The sequence below is a fragment of the Lissotriton helveticus genome, chromosome 12 (genome assembly GCF_964261635.1).
Source record: "Lissotriton helveticus chromosome 12, aLisHel1.1, whole genome shotgun sequence".
In the NCBI taxonomy this organism is placed as follows: Eukaryota; Metazoa; Chordata; class Amphibia; order Caudata; family Salamandridae; genus Lissotriton; species Lissotriton helveticus.
Genome location: NC_136073.1, coordinates 771,831,815 through 771,847,429, shown reverse-complemented (window position 1 = coordinate 771,847,429; position 15,615 = coordinate 771,831,815). Strand labels below are relative to the sequence as shown.

The following is a 15,615-nucleotide window of genomic DNA, read 5'->3' as shown; positions in this document are numbered from 1 at the left end:
AATATCTTTGGTTCGACGAGAAGCTGAGAACAGCAATGCCTGTGATGTCCTAACCCAAGGTGAGGCGGGGTACTCTGCGGTGGCGTCTCAGGCTGACGCTTAAAATGTGCGGTATATTCTCCTTCCTGGAAAAGAGAGAGCAGAGACCCAGGGGAAACGTTTGGAAGCTTTATTGCAGGTTTAAGGTGGATGCATTTCTGGCTGTTGTAGTGCCGTCTTCAGCGCCTGAAGCTTCCACAGGAAAATGTTACTCAGCTGTGGAATCCGCCTCTCTTAAGACCCGGAGTTGCGAGTCTGCACCTCCCCCAATTGCGATGGTAACAGCACACCTGTGCAGCATCCCGCGTGGTGGGAAAAACTACAAGTCCCAGAGTCCCTTGTTGGTGGGCTGATGAAATTGATGTGGTGGGGGTGGAAAAAACCGTGGGTTCCCTTGTGCTTGAGTGCGGATGAAAGCAGAGTGAGTCCATGAAACAAAACGAAAATGTGGTGTTTTGTTAGGCAGCTTATATGTCCACAATGAAGCCTCCTCAGCTCCCCTATGACGCCTCAGCCACCAAATGCGGAAATCCATTAGACAGGGGTGACGAGGGCAGTGCCTGAAGCCCAGAGCGAGGCTGGAATAACCCCGCAACTGCCGTTATTCTTTCTGCATCCAGGGGCGGGTGACGGACCATCCAAATATCTTTGGTTCGACGAGAAGCTGAGAACAGCAATGCCTGTGATGTCCTAACCCAAGGTGAGGCGGGGTACTCTGCGGTGGCGTCTCAGGCTGACGCTTAAAATGTGCGGTATATTCTCCTTCCTGGAAAAGAGAGAGCAGAGACCCAGGGGAAACGTTTGGAAGCTTTATTGCAGGTTTAAGGCGGATGCATTTCTGGCTGTTGTAGTGCCGTCTTCAGCGCCTGAAGCTTCCACAGGAAAATGTTACTCAGCTGTGGAATCCACCTCTCTTAAGACCCGGAGTTGCGAGTCTGCACCTCCCCCAATTGCGATGGTAACAGCACACCTGTGCAGCATCCCGCGTGGTGGGAAAAACTACAAGTCCCAGAGTCCCTTGTTGGTGGGCTGATGAAATTGGTGTGGTGGGGGTGGAAAAAACCGTGGGTTCCCTTGTGCTTGAGTGCGGATGAAAGCAGAGTGAGTCCATGAAACAAAACGAAAATGTGGTGTTTTGTTAGGCAGCTTATATGTCCACAATGAAGCCTCCTCAGCTCCCCTATGACGCCTCAGCCACCAAATGCGGAAATCCATTAGACAGGGGCGACGAGGGCAGTGCCTGAAGCCCAGAGCGAGGCTGGAATAACCCCGCAACTGCCGTTATTCTTTCTGCATCCAGGGGCGGGTGACGGACCATCCAAATATCTTTGGTTCGACGAGAAGCTGAGAACAGCAATGCCTGTGATGTCCTAACCCAAGGTGAGGCGGGGTACTCTGCGGTGGCGTCTCAGGCTGAGGCTTAAAATGTGCGGTATATTCTCCTTCCTGGAAAAGAGAGAGCAGAGACCCAGGGGAAACGTTTGGAAGCTTTATTGCAGGTTTAAGGCGGATGCATTTCTGGCTGTTGTAGTGCCGTCTTCAGCGCCTGAAGCTTCCACAGGAAAATGTTACTCAGCTGTGGAATCCGCCTCTCTTAAGACCCGGAGTTGCGAGTCTGCACCTCCCCCAATTGCGATGGTAACAGCACACCTGTGCAGCATCCCGCGTGGTGGGAAAAACTACAAGTCCCAGAGTCCCTTGTAGGTGGGCTGATGAAATTGGTGTGGTGGGGGTGGAAAAAACCGTGGGTTCCCTTGTGCTTGAGTGCGGATGAAAGCAGAGTGAGTCCATGAAACAAAACGAAAATGTGGTGTTTTGTTAGGCAGCTTATATGTCCACAATGAATCCTCCTCAGCTCCCCTATGACGCCTCAGCCACCAAATGCGGAAATCCATTAGACAGGGGCGACGAGGGCAGTGCCTGAAGCCCAGAGCGAGGCTGGAATAACCCCGCAACTGCCGTTATTCTTTCTGCATCCAGGGGCGGGTGACGGACCATCCAAATATCTTTGGTTCGACGAGAAGCTGAGAACAGCAATGCCTGTGATGTCCTAACCCAAGGTGAGGCGGGGTACTCTGCGGTGGCGTCTCAGGCTGACGCTTAAAATGTGACACGATCGGTGACACGCTGATCCAGAAGGTGCATTCCACAGTTGAGTCCACCTTAAGACTCCGTGGCTCCCTTCAAAGATGGGATGGTGCATGCCTAGCGGCAGGACGGCCACTTGTAGATTAGTGCTCCATGGGGTGTCCAAAAATAGACATCACTCGAATGCAGCTTCGCTTTTCCCCGTAAAAGCTTTTCTTTATTTATTGGCATGCGTGTCATCAATTCTCAGTATTCGCAGCATTTAAGCAATTAAGACTGTATGCAAGCGTGTCATCAACTGTGGAATGCACCTTCTGGATCAGCGTGTCACCGATCCTTGGGGCTCCAGGTGAGCTTTAGCAAATACTCTGGGGGCATCCATCTGTGGAAGTAAAGGCGGACTACATCTCCCATGGAACATTGCATACAGTCTTAATTGAAGCAGCTGCATGACAGCGTATGATGTTGTTTAAAAGGGAGGCGTGATCCGCAATGCCTCTTCCGCCCGCTCAGCCTCTGAAGAAGTGAAGCCACGAAACGCGTCAGGCTGCGGGGGTATGCTGCGAATACTGAGAATTGATGACACGCATGCCAATAAATAAAGAAAAGCTTTTACGGGGAAAAGCGAAGCTGCATTCGAGTGATGCCTATTTTTGGACACCCCATGGAGCACTAATATATATATATATATATATATATATATATATATATATATATATATATATATGTGATCAAGGCTCCACGAGAGCCGAAACGCGTCGTGGCAAACTGGTGTTGGGCAAAATAAATCTCTGAGGAAACACCAACCATTGGGTCTCGTCTCGTCTTTTACAGATATTGGCTGTTGGCGCTACATACCGCATATATATATATATATATATATATATATATATATATATATATATATATATATATATATATATATATATATATATATATATATATATATATATATCAAAACAAAACCCTTTCAGGCTTAGAGTGACACATAAATTATGCAGAAAAGAAGTCCTTGCCGAGCTGTCAAATAACAAAAGCCATTTATCACTCCAGGCACAATATTACAGCTTTGAATTGGTAAAATACCAACTCAAGCCAACCTGAAATGAATAAAAGCAACCCCTGAGGTGAGCAGATCTAGAGTGTCGCTGGTGTTGAGAGTGCTCTAACAGGAGCTGCTTTCCACCTAAACTGAGACCTACCCAGAGTTCTCTACTTCTTTTTTGCATATATATATATATATATATATGTATTCTTATGCGTAAACTAAGCAAAAAAATGCGCACCTTCTTTTTGTAAAGTTTGTGGAGATTTGTCAAACGGCGCCAAACTTAGCAACACAAAAAATGCATTTCCTATTGAAACATGATCCTAACTGTAGCTACCCAGTGGCGACCCCCATTTCTAATTCATTCCTATTATTCTATCCCTACTCTACTACACACACAAGAAATTACGAGCACAATCCAAAATCAACTAATGCACTAGAAAAATAAATTGTACTAACCGACTATCTACTAATCTTGGGTTCTGCAGCAGCATGCTTCTCGAGGAAAAAACACTTCAATGCCTCATTAGGGGTCGTAAGCACTCTATAATTACATTTAAAATTACATGTATCTTTAAAGACACAATGTAGGGCCAGATGTACGACCCTTCTATTTTGCGAGTCGCAATTGCGATGTTTTGCGACTCGCAAAGTGTAATGTACAACAGTGCCTAAGACACTGTCTGCAATTCTTAATGTGGTCGCAAATGACCTGCCTCATTATTTTCATGAGGCAGGCTGCAATTTGCGACTCATTGGAAATGGCTAGCACTCCCAGAGATGGTGGCCTGCTGGGGGCAGCAGACCACCATGTCTGTGACTGCTTTTTAAATAAAGCAGTTTTTTTTATTGCTGCCCTTTTTCCTTAAAGGAAATGGGATGCATTTAAAAAAGAAAAATGAAACGTTTCTTTTTCATTTTTTGAGAGTAGGCAGTGGTCCGTTGGACCACTGCCTGCTCTTAAAAAATATTTTGGCTACCATTCACAAAGGAGAAGGTGTTCCTTGGGGACCCCTTACCATTTAGGAGTTGCTTACCACCTACTTTAAGTAAGTGGTAAACTGCGAGTGTTTTGCGACCGCAAATGCAGTTGCAAAACACTGGTACATCCCATTTTGACTCGCTATCAGGAAGGGACGCCGTTGGCACGCCCCTGCCTAATGGCGACTCCAAACGCTATTTTGCGAGTCACCGACTCGCAAAATAGTGGTTTTACATATCACCACCGTTGTTTATGGTCGTGCATCTGGCTCTAAATGTATCATCATGGTAAACACGAAGCTTGGCAGTTTGGGCTGGACTGTTCCCATGAGGCACAGGGTCAAGACTGATTTGCATATGGCCATGTCTGAACTGGGGTGGCGTGGTGAGCAAAATCACGATGGATTAAACCCAGATCTGTGACTGGGGGGTGAATGTTTTGCCAATGTGCAACATTCCGTCCATCATCTTGTGTGGTTTGAGTATTTACTTTTGCCTTCTTAATTTTTGTAGGCAAATGCGTACATGTAAGAGGTGCAGACTTGTAGAATTCCATGCCCTAGAAAATGAAGTGACTTGAAAAGCATCTGCTGTTAATGTAGCTTTTAAAGATATATCGATATCGTGCGAGCTAGGGGAGTAACAGGGCTATAATCCTTATTTAGTTTACCAAGCAATATGATTTGTTCTATTTTTTCCACTTAAAGCAGTTCGTGGGTGGTTGAAAAGACAAAAAATTAATTTTCAATTTTAATAAAGGTGTCACCTCAGGGTGGTGAATGAGTGTTTAAGGACTTTGGAAAGAGAAACTGTCTGAGTTAATAAAAAGGTCTCAAATATAATTCGTGCTCAAGATCTGTGTTCTGTATTCTTTCAGATGCAGAACGCAGGCCCCTGCACCCACTGCGGCACGGGAGGGCCACCAACCCTTCAGGGGGGCCCATTCCATCAGGGGCCACTATTCAACCCAAGTCCAATGAGATATTGTAGACTGGAGCTCAAACCTCATAATTCTGCAGGTGGGCCCATCATTTTGTATTACGCCACTGATTCATTTCATACCTGGCAGTTCCTACTGTAAGCCAATCACTGGCTCCCTGGCCCACTGCTTAGATCCATGTGTAATAAATAACCTGCTGGATCTACTCCTTATGTGCTTGAGTGAAATAATGAATCACAGTACAGAATTTCTTGGTTATCTTAGCGATGTTAATTACCTACACACAAAATGTGTGAAATTCAAATACATTTGTCGAAACGTGTCAAGTGGATTTTCTTTTCTTCCAGATTTTCAAATGTAAATTTTTTTTTGCCTGTGCCTACGTGTAAGGCATTGCTTCCATTTTCTTAAAATATATAATCTCAGCGTGTGGTCAATTTCCCAGAATCATTCAGTAGAGACAAGGAAGTAACACACCCCTGACAATTAAAAATATTCTAGAAATGATGACTGCCTGATCCCACCCACCCCTTGATCCTGCGTGGGTGGAGTCTGAGCAGTTTAAGAGCTCCACCACCGGTTTCCACAGCTAGTCACAGACGAGAAAGCATCACGATTCGACGTCTACATGTTTCTTGAAGAGCAGAGATGTTCATCAGATATTTATTGCTCTTTTCTAAGGGTAAGAATTACATTGACCAATAACAGAACAATATAACATTTTTACCGTTTATAAAGTTTGGACAAGTCTTACATTTTTTAAATTACATTTGATCTTAGCAAAGTTATTTTGAAAGGAAAAATTCTAGGTAAATAGATACAAACCAAATCTTTATTTCTGCACACTGGCAGAGCAAGACCAGAGATAGACAGGGTGGGCTTCAGCTGGCTCAAAGCAGGTGTTGCCCTTGAAGGATAATGTGGACACAAGCTTTACCATGACATCTTCTGATTTCTTTTCGCAGTGTTGGGAGTGCATCTGTGCCTGTATCAGACGGGGCGGTACCAGTTCATTACGGTCAATGATACCACCAAGATCTCCTGCTTTTTAACTGCAGATAACCTGGACGTAGGAAGTAAAGTCCTCTGGTTCTGGAGAGGAACAGAGGAGGCTGTCACATTTATTGGGGACTGTAGGGACAAGAGTGAAGGAAGATATCACTGTAGACCTGAAGCCCGCAGCACAACCCTGGAAATCTACAGTACGCAGTGGAATGAGAGTGGTGTGTACTACTGCGCTTATCCAGTAGTGAACAAACTGAATTTTGCCAGCGGAGTCACCCTCATAGTGGGAGGTAAGACTTACCATGAATTTTTTATCTTTTACAATTTTTTTGCTCTGTGATTAATCATTATTGTAACAATACGTAGAGATATTTAAAAATAGGAGGGGCAAGAAAAACAAAGACGTTAATTTTCATCTTATACCGATGCTGTAATCATAAGACAAAAACTCGAAACTTGCCAAAAAGTTTAATAAACACCATTATAAATGTGGGAGAACCAGCTTTTTACCCTTGAACCCATTTATTGATGACCGCAGAACAACGCGGATCTATATGAACACAGTCACTCTAACATTTGTGAGTGCATTGGATGTAATTGATATTATAGTTAAGCATAAAGGCCACTAAAAATCTATTTTGCCTGGCAATAGTTTATTCTCATAAATTGTCTAAATTAAAACCGATGTTTTCTGACCCATGAGCTATCCTTGATTGCGCAAATGCGAGGAATTATGTTATGCAAATGCTTTCAGACCCTGTAATTACAGGGTGTGATAAAATGTGCATACGCTGTTAAGTTTCGGGAGGTCAACCCTCTTGAAAAACATAAACTAATGCTTTTGACACTTTATTGATGACTGCTTTTCTTGATTAGAGGTAACTGTGGGTGGGGGATTGAGGTTTTAGTTTTATTGTTCTCATTTTAATACACCTAACATATGTATGACATTTACTGTAGTTGGAATATGCTTGAATGCTTGTGGATGCATGTCATATGAGTTATATATTGATATCCCTTTTAATCTGTAAATTATAGTTTCTGTGTATTTCTACTTTTCAACCTATATTTGAATCTATTTATTATAATTATCTGTGAACCTGTTTAACCCCTTAGCTGTGGCGGCTATTCCGCCGCAGTGCTAAGGGGGAGGGGTGGCTGTGCGGCACTCCCGTACTCGTGACGGTACCGCTCCGTCACAAGCCTCGGGTGGGCTGTGCTTGTGACGGAAGGGTTCCGTCACGGCCCCACCCACCTAATAGAACGCTCAGCGCAGGCGCGGAATTCGCGCCGCTCAGGCACGGCGAGCGGGCCGTGATGGAACCGTTCCGTCACCAGCACAGCTCACCCGAGACTCGTGATGGAACGGTTCCATCACGAGCACGCAAGGGGTTAAAGCAAATTACTGTATATATAGTACACATCGTTTATGTTCTGTATTATATCACTATTGCACTAAGATTTAAAAGTTATTTGAAACAAAATATCTAAAGATAGAATTTCAAGAAAAATGTAACCTGTTTCGTTAATTGCATTACTAACTGCCTATAGGTATGTACTCCGAAGCCTCTTAGACCTTAACTTTTTCAAGAAATCATTATATATTTTTAAGTAATTCAAGCATATGTTACAAAATTGAGTTTAACTGCACTGATACATACTGTATTGTACTGTAAGGGTATTTATCCATTGTGAGTCCTAAAGCGACTTTCTGGGCGGTCCAGTTCCATTATTAATGTAGTGCTTCATACCCCTCGGTTGTGAAGTGCTATGATTTGTATCGGGTTCCTGGCACCCCTTTGCGTGTACTGATGGTTGACATAGTAGGTGCCTATTTCTGCCTCTCCCAAAACACCATGAACATTGGTTTTTGCTCCTAACACTTTTGTCCAGACCTTTCACTGGCTCATCCAACCATCTCTCAAGAACAAATAAAGATCAAGTTTCCTCCTCCTGTTTCTCCTATTCCCTACTTCCCTCCCAGGCTCCTCTCCTCTGTTTCCATTGCAGGGCTTTGGAGGAGTCTAAGTGTGGCATGTGTGATGCAGAAGTATACAGACTCCTTTTTACTCTCTGTGTTTCCTCTTTCCATTTTATTCCACCTCCTTCTTTCTTCTGTGCCTCTTGCTGTGATCAGAACTGTCACAAGGGTGCTTTTAAGTGCTGTACATACAATCACAGAGAAAGAGGACCATGCTTCATTCATTCCACCAATCCAATGGCTGCATTGATGCTGATTCACCAAAATGTGAATAATGGTCTCTTTGACTTCTGAGAACATCACATGGTTTGATTATATTTTTCATATGTATGGTAAAGGCGAGACCTTAATGGATTTAGTTATTTCAAAATCTGCGTTCATGCGCTAAGCAACTGACAGAAACACATAACTCCATGAGCACAATTTAGCTCTTGATCACTGTGTGAATTGAATAGGCGCTTTATACACTGGTCCTGCCAGTTTCACCCATATTTTAGCAATATTCGGTGTACAAAATACCTGAGTTTATTTACACTTGATTTTGAGCAGGGAATAATATCCAAACATGAAACTGAACAAAACGCTGCTTCTTAAAATCGAATGAAATTGACCCCATGGACCATGGAATAAAAAAGGACAAACTAGAAGTTAAATCAATCAAAATACATTTTAAAAAAGGCAAACCTGTAATGATCCCTGAAGAGATGAAGGAAGCAAATGTGATAAGGAACATGATGAATAAAATTGTGATTCAAGAATACACACCTGTTCGTAGGCTCTTGACTTCCATTTAAAGAGGAAAGTTGTCTTGTCCGGTTGATGCTCTCCTCTGGATTAAATCCTCGACTGCAATTCAAACACAGACAGACCCACATCAAGTCCCTTAATAGCTGAGTATTTGTAGCTGTTTAATCCCTCTGAATGCATGTTTGATGAGTGAGAGTTTCAGATCTTGACACTTCTTTCTGTTGAACATTGATGCTTGGCGTAAATCCTAATGGACGGCATTGTCAATCTGAGGTTGTCCGTCCTTTTTAATCCAGAAATAGCGGTTACATTTGTTTTTAACATGTATTCTTTAAAGTCGTTTGCAAGTATATCTTGTTCAACCGAGAACCTGAATCTTTAACAACCTTGTGTTTGATCATTTCATACCAGCCAGGCCCAGCTGTGCTTTCATAGTGTTCCGCATAGCAGATCAAAGAGTGAAATGCAGCTTTGCAACATGAGCTTCAACCACATCTCTTAGCACGAAGTAGTTACAGAACAACACCCGTGGATGGTTTATGCATAGCTTAATTATCTAAAAGATCAAGATTTGTTTTCTGGGAAAACACTCTACAAAATCTCAAACCAGAGAGACGAAACCAGTGACATTTTATTTTAAATAATTCAATATATCAGAATCTTGGTAACATGTTTTTCCAAAACCATACCATACCCAGAACAATATATTGCAGAGTAAGTCAAGATAGTTTGCTCCCTTGCCTCAGTTCCATCTGGAGTGAATCCAATGTTGTTTCCTCTCTGCAGGGTCTTCAGCTGGCACATAGGGGCTTATTTTGATGTCAGTGGGACCGGCACTGGCAGGCCGCCGGTGGTGGTTCCACCGATAGACAGTCCTTCGGTTGAACCGCCGGGTTATAATACCGCCAGTGGGATCACAAGACTCCGCTACCTCCACCTGGATCTCAGATCCCGGCAGGGCAGCGGTCAAAATCGTAGTCCCGAAAAGAGGCGGTGCAGAAGCAGGCACTGCCGTCGAGATTATGATGTCCCTTTCTGACAGCCTTTTCATGGCGGTCCGACTGCCATAAGAAGGCTGTCGGAAACAAACTATGCGGGCCACCACACAAGGCCCCCATCCCTTGTGGGCCATTGAAAAGTGGCCCTGGTGCCTCCATACACATCCATGCACCGTGTACCATACACCACAAGGGGCAGGGCACACCGTGCATGGATGTTCACAAAGTGCAATGTTTGCACTGCCACTTGTGCTGCTGCCCTTTTCCTCGGCTGCAGCTTAAGTCGCCATGTAAACATAGCACTTTCCGAACGCCAGCACGGCGGTCCCATCCAAATTCGGCTGTCCGACCACCGACTGCTTGTCGGGCGGTCTCCTGACCACCATGATAGCGATTGGCGGTCCGACCTCCGACATCAAAATAAGCCCCATAGTTTCCTGTTACCAGGAAGTTACTTATTTCTTTGCTAAACTGAATAAACCTATTTCAAAGTACTTCAATAAACAAACAGGCTTAAAGAAGGCCCAGCAAATAAGTCATATCTAATTTCTATGGCACTCATTAAGAGTGGTCTCCTATGAAATCCTTGGGAACCTCTCAGATCTCTTTACTCTCATTCGAAGGTTTCAACTGCTGAAAACAGCTGACACCCCTATGTGAAAGTCCAGGAAGAAATTAATAACTAATGAGGGTATCAGACTGAGATCCACTTGGTAATTCCTTATTTTGTAATGTAATGACCTCAGGGTCTGGTACATAATGGTCTGGATATGTCGCTCTTATTCAGGGCCTGAGTATTCCTATTCAACAGTATTTCCGTAAAGTAAATACCACCGGGTATGGTGGCTGTTCATTTCAAAATGGCTATTTTCAATTCATTGGCTATAACCAATATGGGACGAAATCCCATAACAATATTTTGCAAGACTATCTGCTAAGAGATGCCTTTATTCTGCTGCATATAGGTTTGCTGAGCTCATACAATGCCATATGAAAATTTTCCTGGTCAGTGGTCCATTCATTCAGAAGGATAACGTGTTACACATCTAGTCATATCAACAGAGAAAAGAAACAGGTCTGTAGTGATCCACAATCATTTAAACAATAATTTGAAAAGTTCTCAATCCCTAAGATCAAACCTAACCTCACAGTGAGAATGGTAGTGACTACATCTGTTCAAAGAAACAGTACAAGGAAGACACATCCCTGAATAGAAGATAAGGAATCTCAAACAGCTATTGATCGGATGGCTGGGTCTATAGACATTATGTCTGTCCAATCTGACATAATGTGACTGAGAGCAGAGAGCAGAAAGGATTAGGGTTTCTATAAATCTCAAAATAAGCGTTTAGCAGCGAGATAGGATGATATGCATTGCTCTTCAGAGGGTCTTTGTCTTTAAAAAAATATATATGGTTATTATGGCATTGCACCAGGAAGGGGGAGTGCCATCCATAGTAGGGATATCTTTATGTATATCCAACAGCAATGGAGGGATTATGCTAGCCAAAATCTTGTACATTTTGGCCTCGATATAGTCAGGATTTGGGGTCTTCCCAAGAGGTATATTAGCAATGGTGGTTATGACTTCTTCTTCTGTAAAGTCTGTGTCAAGTATTTTGTTACTCCTGATGTTCCTATTTAGCTCAATAGTCCTTTAAATAGTCATGATGCCAGTCATTTTGCTACCCACATCCTCTTGGTATAGTTCTGAGTAGTATCTTTCAAAGATTAAAAGAATTCCAGAGCGCTGGGTAAATTTCTTCCTTTACATCTTTTATCAGGGTAATTATGGTTGTCTGAGTATCCAGCCAGTTTAGACACGCAAGTACTTTGCTGACTTTTCTCCTATTTCACAGATAGAAACTTGGGACTGAAAAACTCTTTTATTATGTCGGGCAGTTATTAATGCAGAAATATGCCCTTGAAAACCCATTACTTGTACATACGTTCCTTGTGCTGAATGAGATCGAGAAATTATCTTAGCTATGGATTCAGTGCTTAATTTGTAAAAAATTAAGTGCCAGGGCCCTTCTCGGAACGCCACCGCAGCCTGCACCACCCATACCCTGCTAGCACTGCCAATGACAGTACCAGAATAACACCCTAACCATAGCACTCCTACAAGTGTGACAATTCAGACTATTTAGCCACACAAAGCCATAATAATGGCTTGAGAGGCTGATGTTATTAATTTTCAATGTTTATTGACTTAATAAAGACGGTTGTTGAACTCATCTCTAAAATAAAAAGACAGCGCCACCATGTGGTAGACTGTCAGTAGAACCGGTGCTTACAATTAAGTGCCGGTGCCAAGCACCGGAAACCACCGGCACAAATTAAGCACTGTATGGATTAATCTATTTAACTGTCTTCTTACTCATTCCTCTTCCCTGTCCGTTTTTAGTACCTGCGTAATAAATGATTGTGATATGCCTCTAATATAGGCTTTCATAGTGTTCCACACTACAGGTGGGTGGGCTGATCCTTGATTAATTGAGACAAATTCCTGAATTTGTGTTTTTTGATATTGGATATAATCAGGATATTCATTTAGGAAAATTGCAGGGGCGCTGTTTCATGTTAGCTATGTTTTTAGATTCCCATATTAATGTAATGGCAGCATGATCAGAGTGTAGAAGATCCTGATCTTAGGCTTGGCAGGAGGAGGCAATTAGTTTGCTGATTCAGCATAAATCTATTCGAGAATATTGTTTGTGGGGTTTGGAGAAAAATGTGTATCCTTGAACATCAGGATTGCTATTCCTCAAAGCATTCACCAGATTCAGCATTTTACATCATATTAAAAATACTAGCTCGGGGTCCCCTCATCTGACCTGTATATGTGTTATTCGTAGTGTCAATAATTCATTTTATATATCACATTAACAATAAAACAGAGGGCGAACGTGCCTATAGGGCAATCAAGCAGTGTGGAAGGGCTGGACTGACAGGTCAGTGTGGGCCAGTTTTTTGGCTGGTTGTGGACCTCTTTTAGATCTGCTGGGCCGGTTTTTACTGTTGATGACTCCAATCAATCTTTCCATCTGCTTCTGATATATTGATCGACTATTAGCTGTCTGTCCATATTAATACAGTAAACAAACCATGTTTCTTTAACAGTTAGTTGATTGACTTCATTTTTCCTTTTCTCCTAGACATAAGATCTATGCCATTGGACCAATATTAATTAATGCCTTGGTTACTCCAATTCTACATATTTCTGCTTTTCTGAGATACTCGCAGGAAAACATAACAAGGACATTTGGCTCTCCGCCAAAGCAGAAATTGTAGACAGAGACAATGGGGTGTGCGGTCCAAATTGTTACTGAATAACTTAGGAGTGGCACTTATGAATTACTTACCTCAAGACATTACTCATCAGAGCATACAACAACTGTTAGCATGTCCACAAACCCTCTCTATCCAAGCCTCTCAAGCCTTCATAGTATTATTGGGAATTGTCCAAAGTTGTCGCCTGGTTATTTGTTCCAGCCCCCACTTGGACGCCATCTTGATTCTGGAGGGGTTTGAAGCAACCCTTGGATGCACTCCCTAAATAAAGCATTCCATCAGTACAATATTGTGCTTCTACAACCTTCTTGTGTCCCACTGCCAATTCTGTCTTACTTTATCCAGGTAGTTGGTGGTGAAGTAGCTCTACAGGCATGTCACTATGCAATGTGAGCCGTTATCGTGTTACAATCACTCAAATGCAGAACTCACTAAAACTTTCGCAGTGTACCTATAACAACAGAATGCTGCTAAAAATATTGTCTTGCTGATTCCTCTGCAGCCATTAACTGCCTTCGGCTGTGCTGTGTTGTCTATAAAAGATCCCAACTGTACCTTAGTTCATTTACATTCCCCAAAAGGAACCTTCTTACCATTGACCTGAATTTGCTCCACTATTGACTCTGTTATGCTTGGACCGAAAACATCTGTATGGCACGTGCTTCCCATGGTGTTTCTTGACACGCTCCTAGCTGTCTAGAGAATTAAAGAGAAATTAAATCTGTCCTTTTACAGTAGCAATAATTTTAAGAGGAATGATTTGATTGCAGAATAACATCCGAGGAAGAGGATCTCTTTTGATATTTTCCGTAGGGTGTTCCACGATCCAGGACCTCACATCTTGTCATTGTGAGTAAATGTTTTGAACTCAGGTGAAACCGTCTAAAGTAGGCCAGGGTTGCATTTTTATGTCATGTTACCTGATCTTTATAAATTAAAGGTTCATATTTTTAATATCTTTTGAAACTGCAGCTGAGATCTAACCCAGTGAAGTGGTGGTGAAGAGTTCCATATTTTGGCTGCACCACCGTAAAAGCTGACCATGCCATGCTCACAGTGTTTACACAGGAGACTGACAGATGATTCTACCCAGCAGATCTTAATGTTCCAGTTGGGAAGTAACCACAAAAGTCTGATCATGTTTCCTTAGGCGACCAGAAAGTCGGTCCAGCACTCTGCATAACATGGCAATTTCTGAGTGAGGTCTACCAATGAAGAAACAAGACTCAGAATGACCATTTCATCCGTCACATGTAAGGCACTAATGTATGCGATGTGAGATGCGATTACCACATCGAAGAACCTCAGGCGTCGGAGTTGTTGATCCTGGCACCTTCCACTAACTAGCACAACAACTCCTTATGCTCACTGAAACCAATCAAGCTGATTCAAAGCAACCAGGCAACAGACACTTACTGCTACCAGGCACCACTCAACTTGACTCCCTTTCTGGGTCGTGTGTTACACTGGTTTGTCACTACTGTGCACCCTTTGTTCACCATGATCACAATGATGACAGTGTATGATGATGTCTTTACTACCAGCATAAGAGTGCCTTACTTGAGGGAGCACATTCCATCTCCATATGCGCATTTCATGTGCCCAACTATATTTCAATGATTAGTTAATTTGTATTCATTCTCATTATACTGGTAATATCCCTATATATAAGAGGGTAAGTATTGTTCTTTTATGGGTTCAGTAAAGCCAACGTATGCACATTTTAAAGTTCAATGTAATGCGTATTAATAAATGTTTCTCTTTTTTCCTTCTCAGACAGTTACACAGAAAGGACCTCGGTGGAGCTTGTGGCCGCTCCAGCCAAGCTGAAGGCGCTTCGCAGTCCAGTCCCTCTGGCCTGTGTGGTCAGGGCTGTTTCTGGACCAGTCTGGGTGTCCTGGAACATTTCTGGGAGCCCAGTTGAAGGGCAGACAAGTGTGACCAGAGATGTAAAGGGGGACTTCACCTTTATAAGTCATATCTCCATCTCCCCGGACAACTGGACCAGAGGAGCGGTGTCCTGTAATGTCCAGTTCAATTCGTCTCAGAGCGTGGTGACGAGAAGTGCAGTTTCCAGAGGTAGATTTTATATCCTTATTCATGAAAAAGGTCTGATATAATTTACAGAAATGTGTGTAGAGTATAGTGCTCCAGAGGAAAAAATTGCAGATGATTTAGTTGACATTAACTGATTACCAGAGATTTGTTTTATACCTGGAGCCCTTGAAGTCAAACATGGGCTGTTGCTTATCTCATATTCTGATGCTAAACTAGGAACCTTCTCAAGAACTCAGGACCCATGCCCACAGATCATCCACACACTCACAACTTGATGCTCACTCTGTTTTTTACTCCTGGTTTGTAATTTGCGAATGTCGCTATTACCTGTTGTAATGCTGATTGTTTAGAGCAGTGGTTCTTACCCTTTTCACTTCTGAGGATCCCCACTCATCACTGGAGCCCGTGAACCCCACTAAATCATTATAGATATCCG

The 15,615-nt window shown here is 42.8% G+C and overlaps 1 protein-coding gene across 1 annotated transcript; it reads left to right on the top strand.

The window, feature by feature from the left end:
• Nucleotides 1-5,687: 5,687 nt before the first annotated feature.
• LOC144798131 (uncharacterized) lies at nucleotides 5,688-15,241 on the top strand. Its single transcript, XM_078668887.1, has 3 exons — nucleotides 5,688-5,778; nucleotides 6,062-6,391; nucleotides 14,898-15,241. Exons 1-3 carry the CDS (start codon nucleotides 5,745-5,747, stop codon nucleotides 15,239-15,241), a joined length of 708 nt encoding a protein of 235 aa, XP_078525013.1. The 5' UTR covers nucleotides 5,688-5,744.
• The last annotated feature ends 374 nt before the right edge of the window (nucleotides 15,242-15,615 follow it).

Coding starts and splice junctions, on each gene's coding strand:
- LOC144798131 (XM_078668887.1), top strand. CDS start 5,745: ATGTTCATCAGATATTTATTGCTCTTTTCTAAGG. Junction 5,779..6,061: donor TTTATTGCTCTTTTCTAAGG/GTAAGAATTACA, acceptor TTCTTTTCGCAG/TGTTGGGAGTGCATCTGTGC. Junction 6,392..14,897: donor AGTCACCCTCATAGTGGGAG/GTAAGACTTACC, acceptor TTTCCTTCTCAG/ACAGTTACACAGAAAGGACC.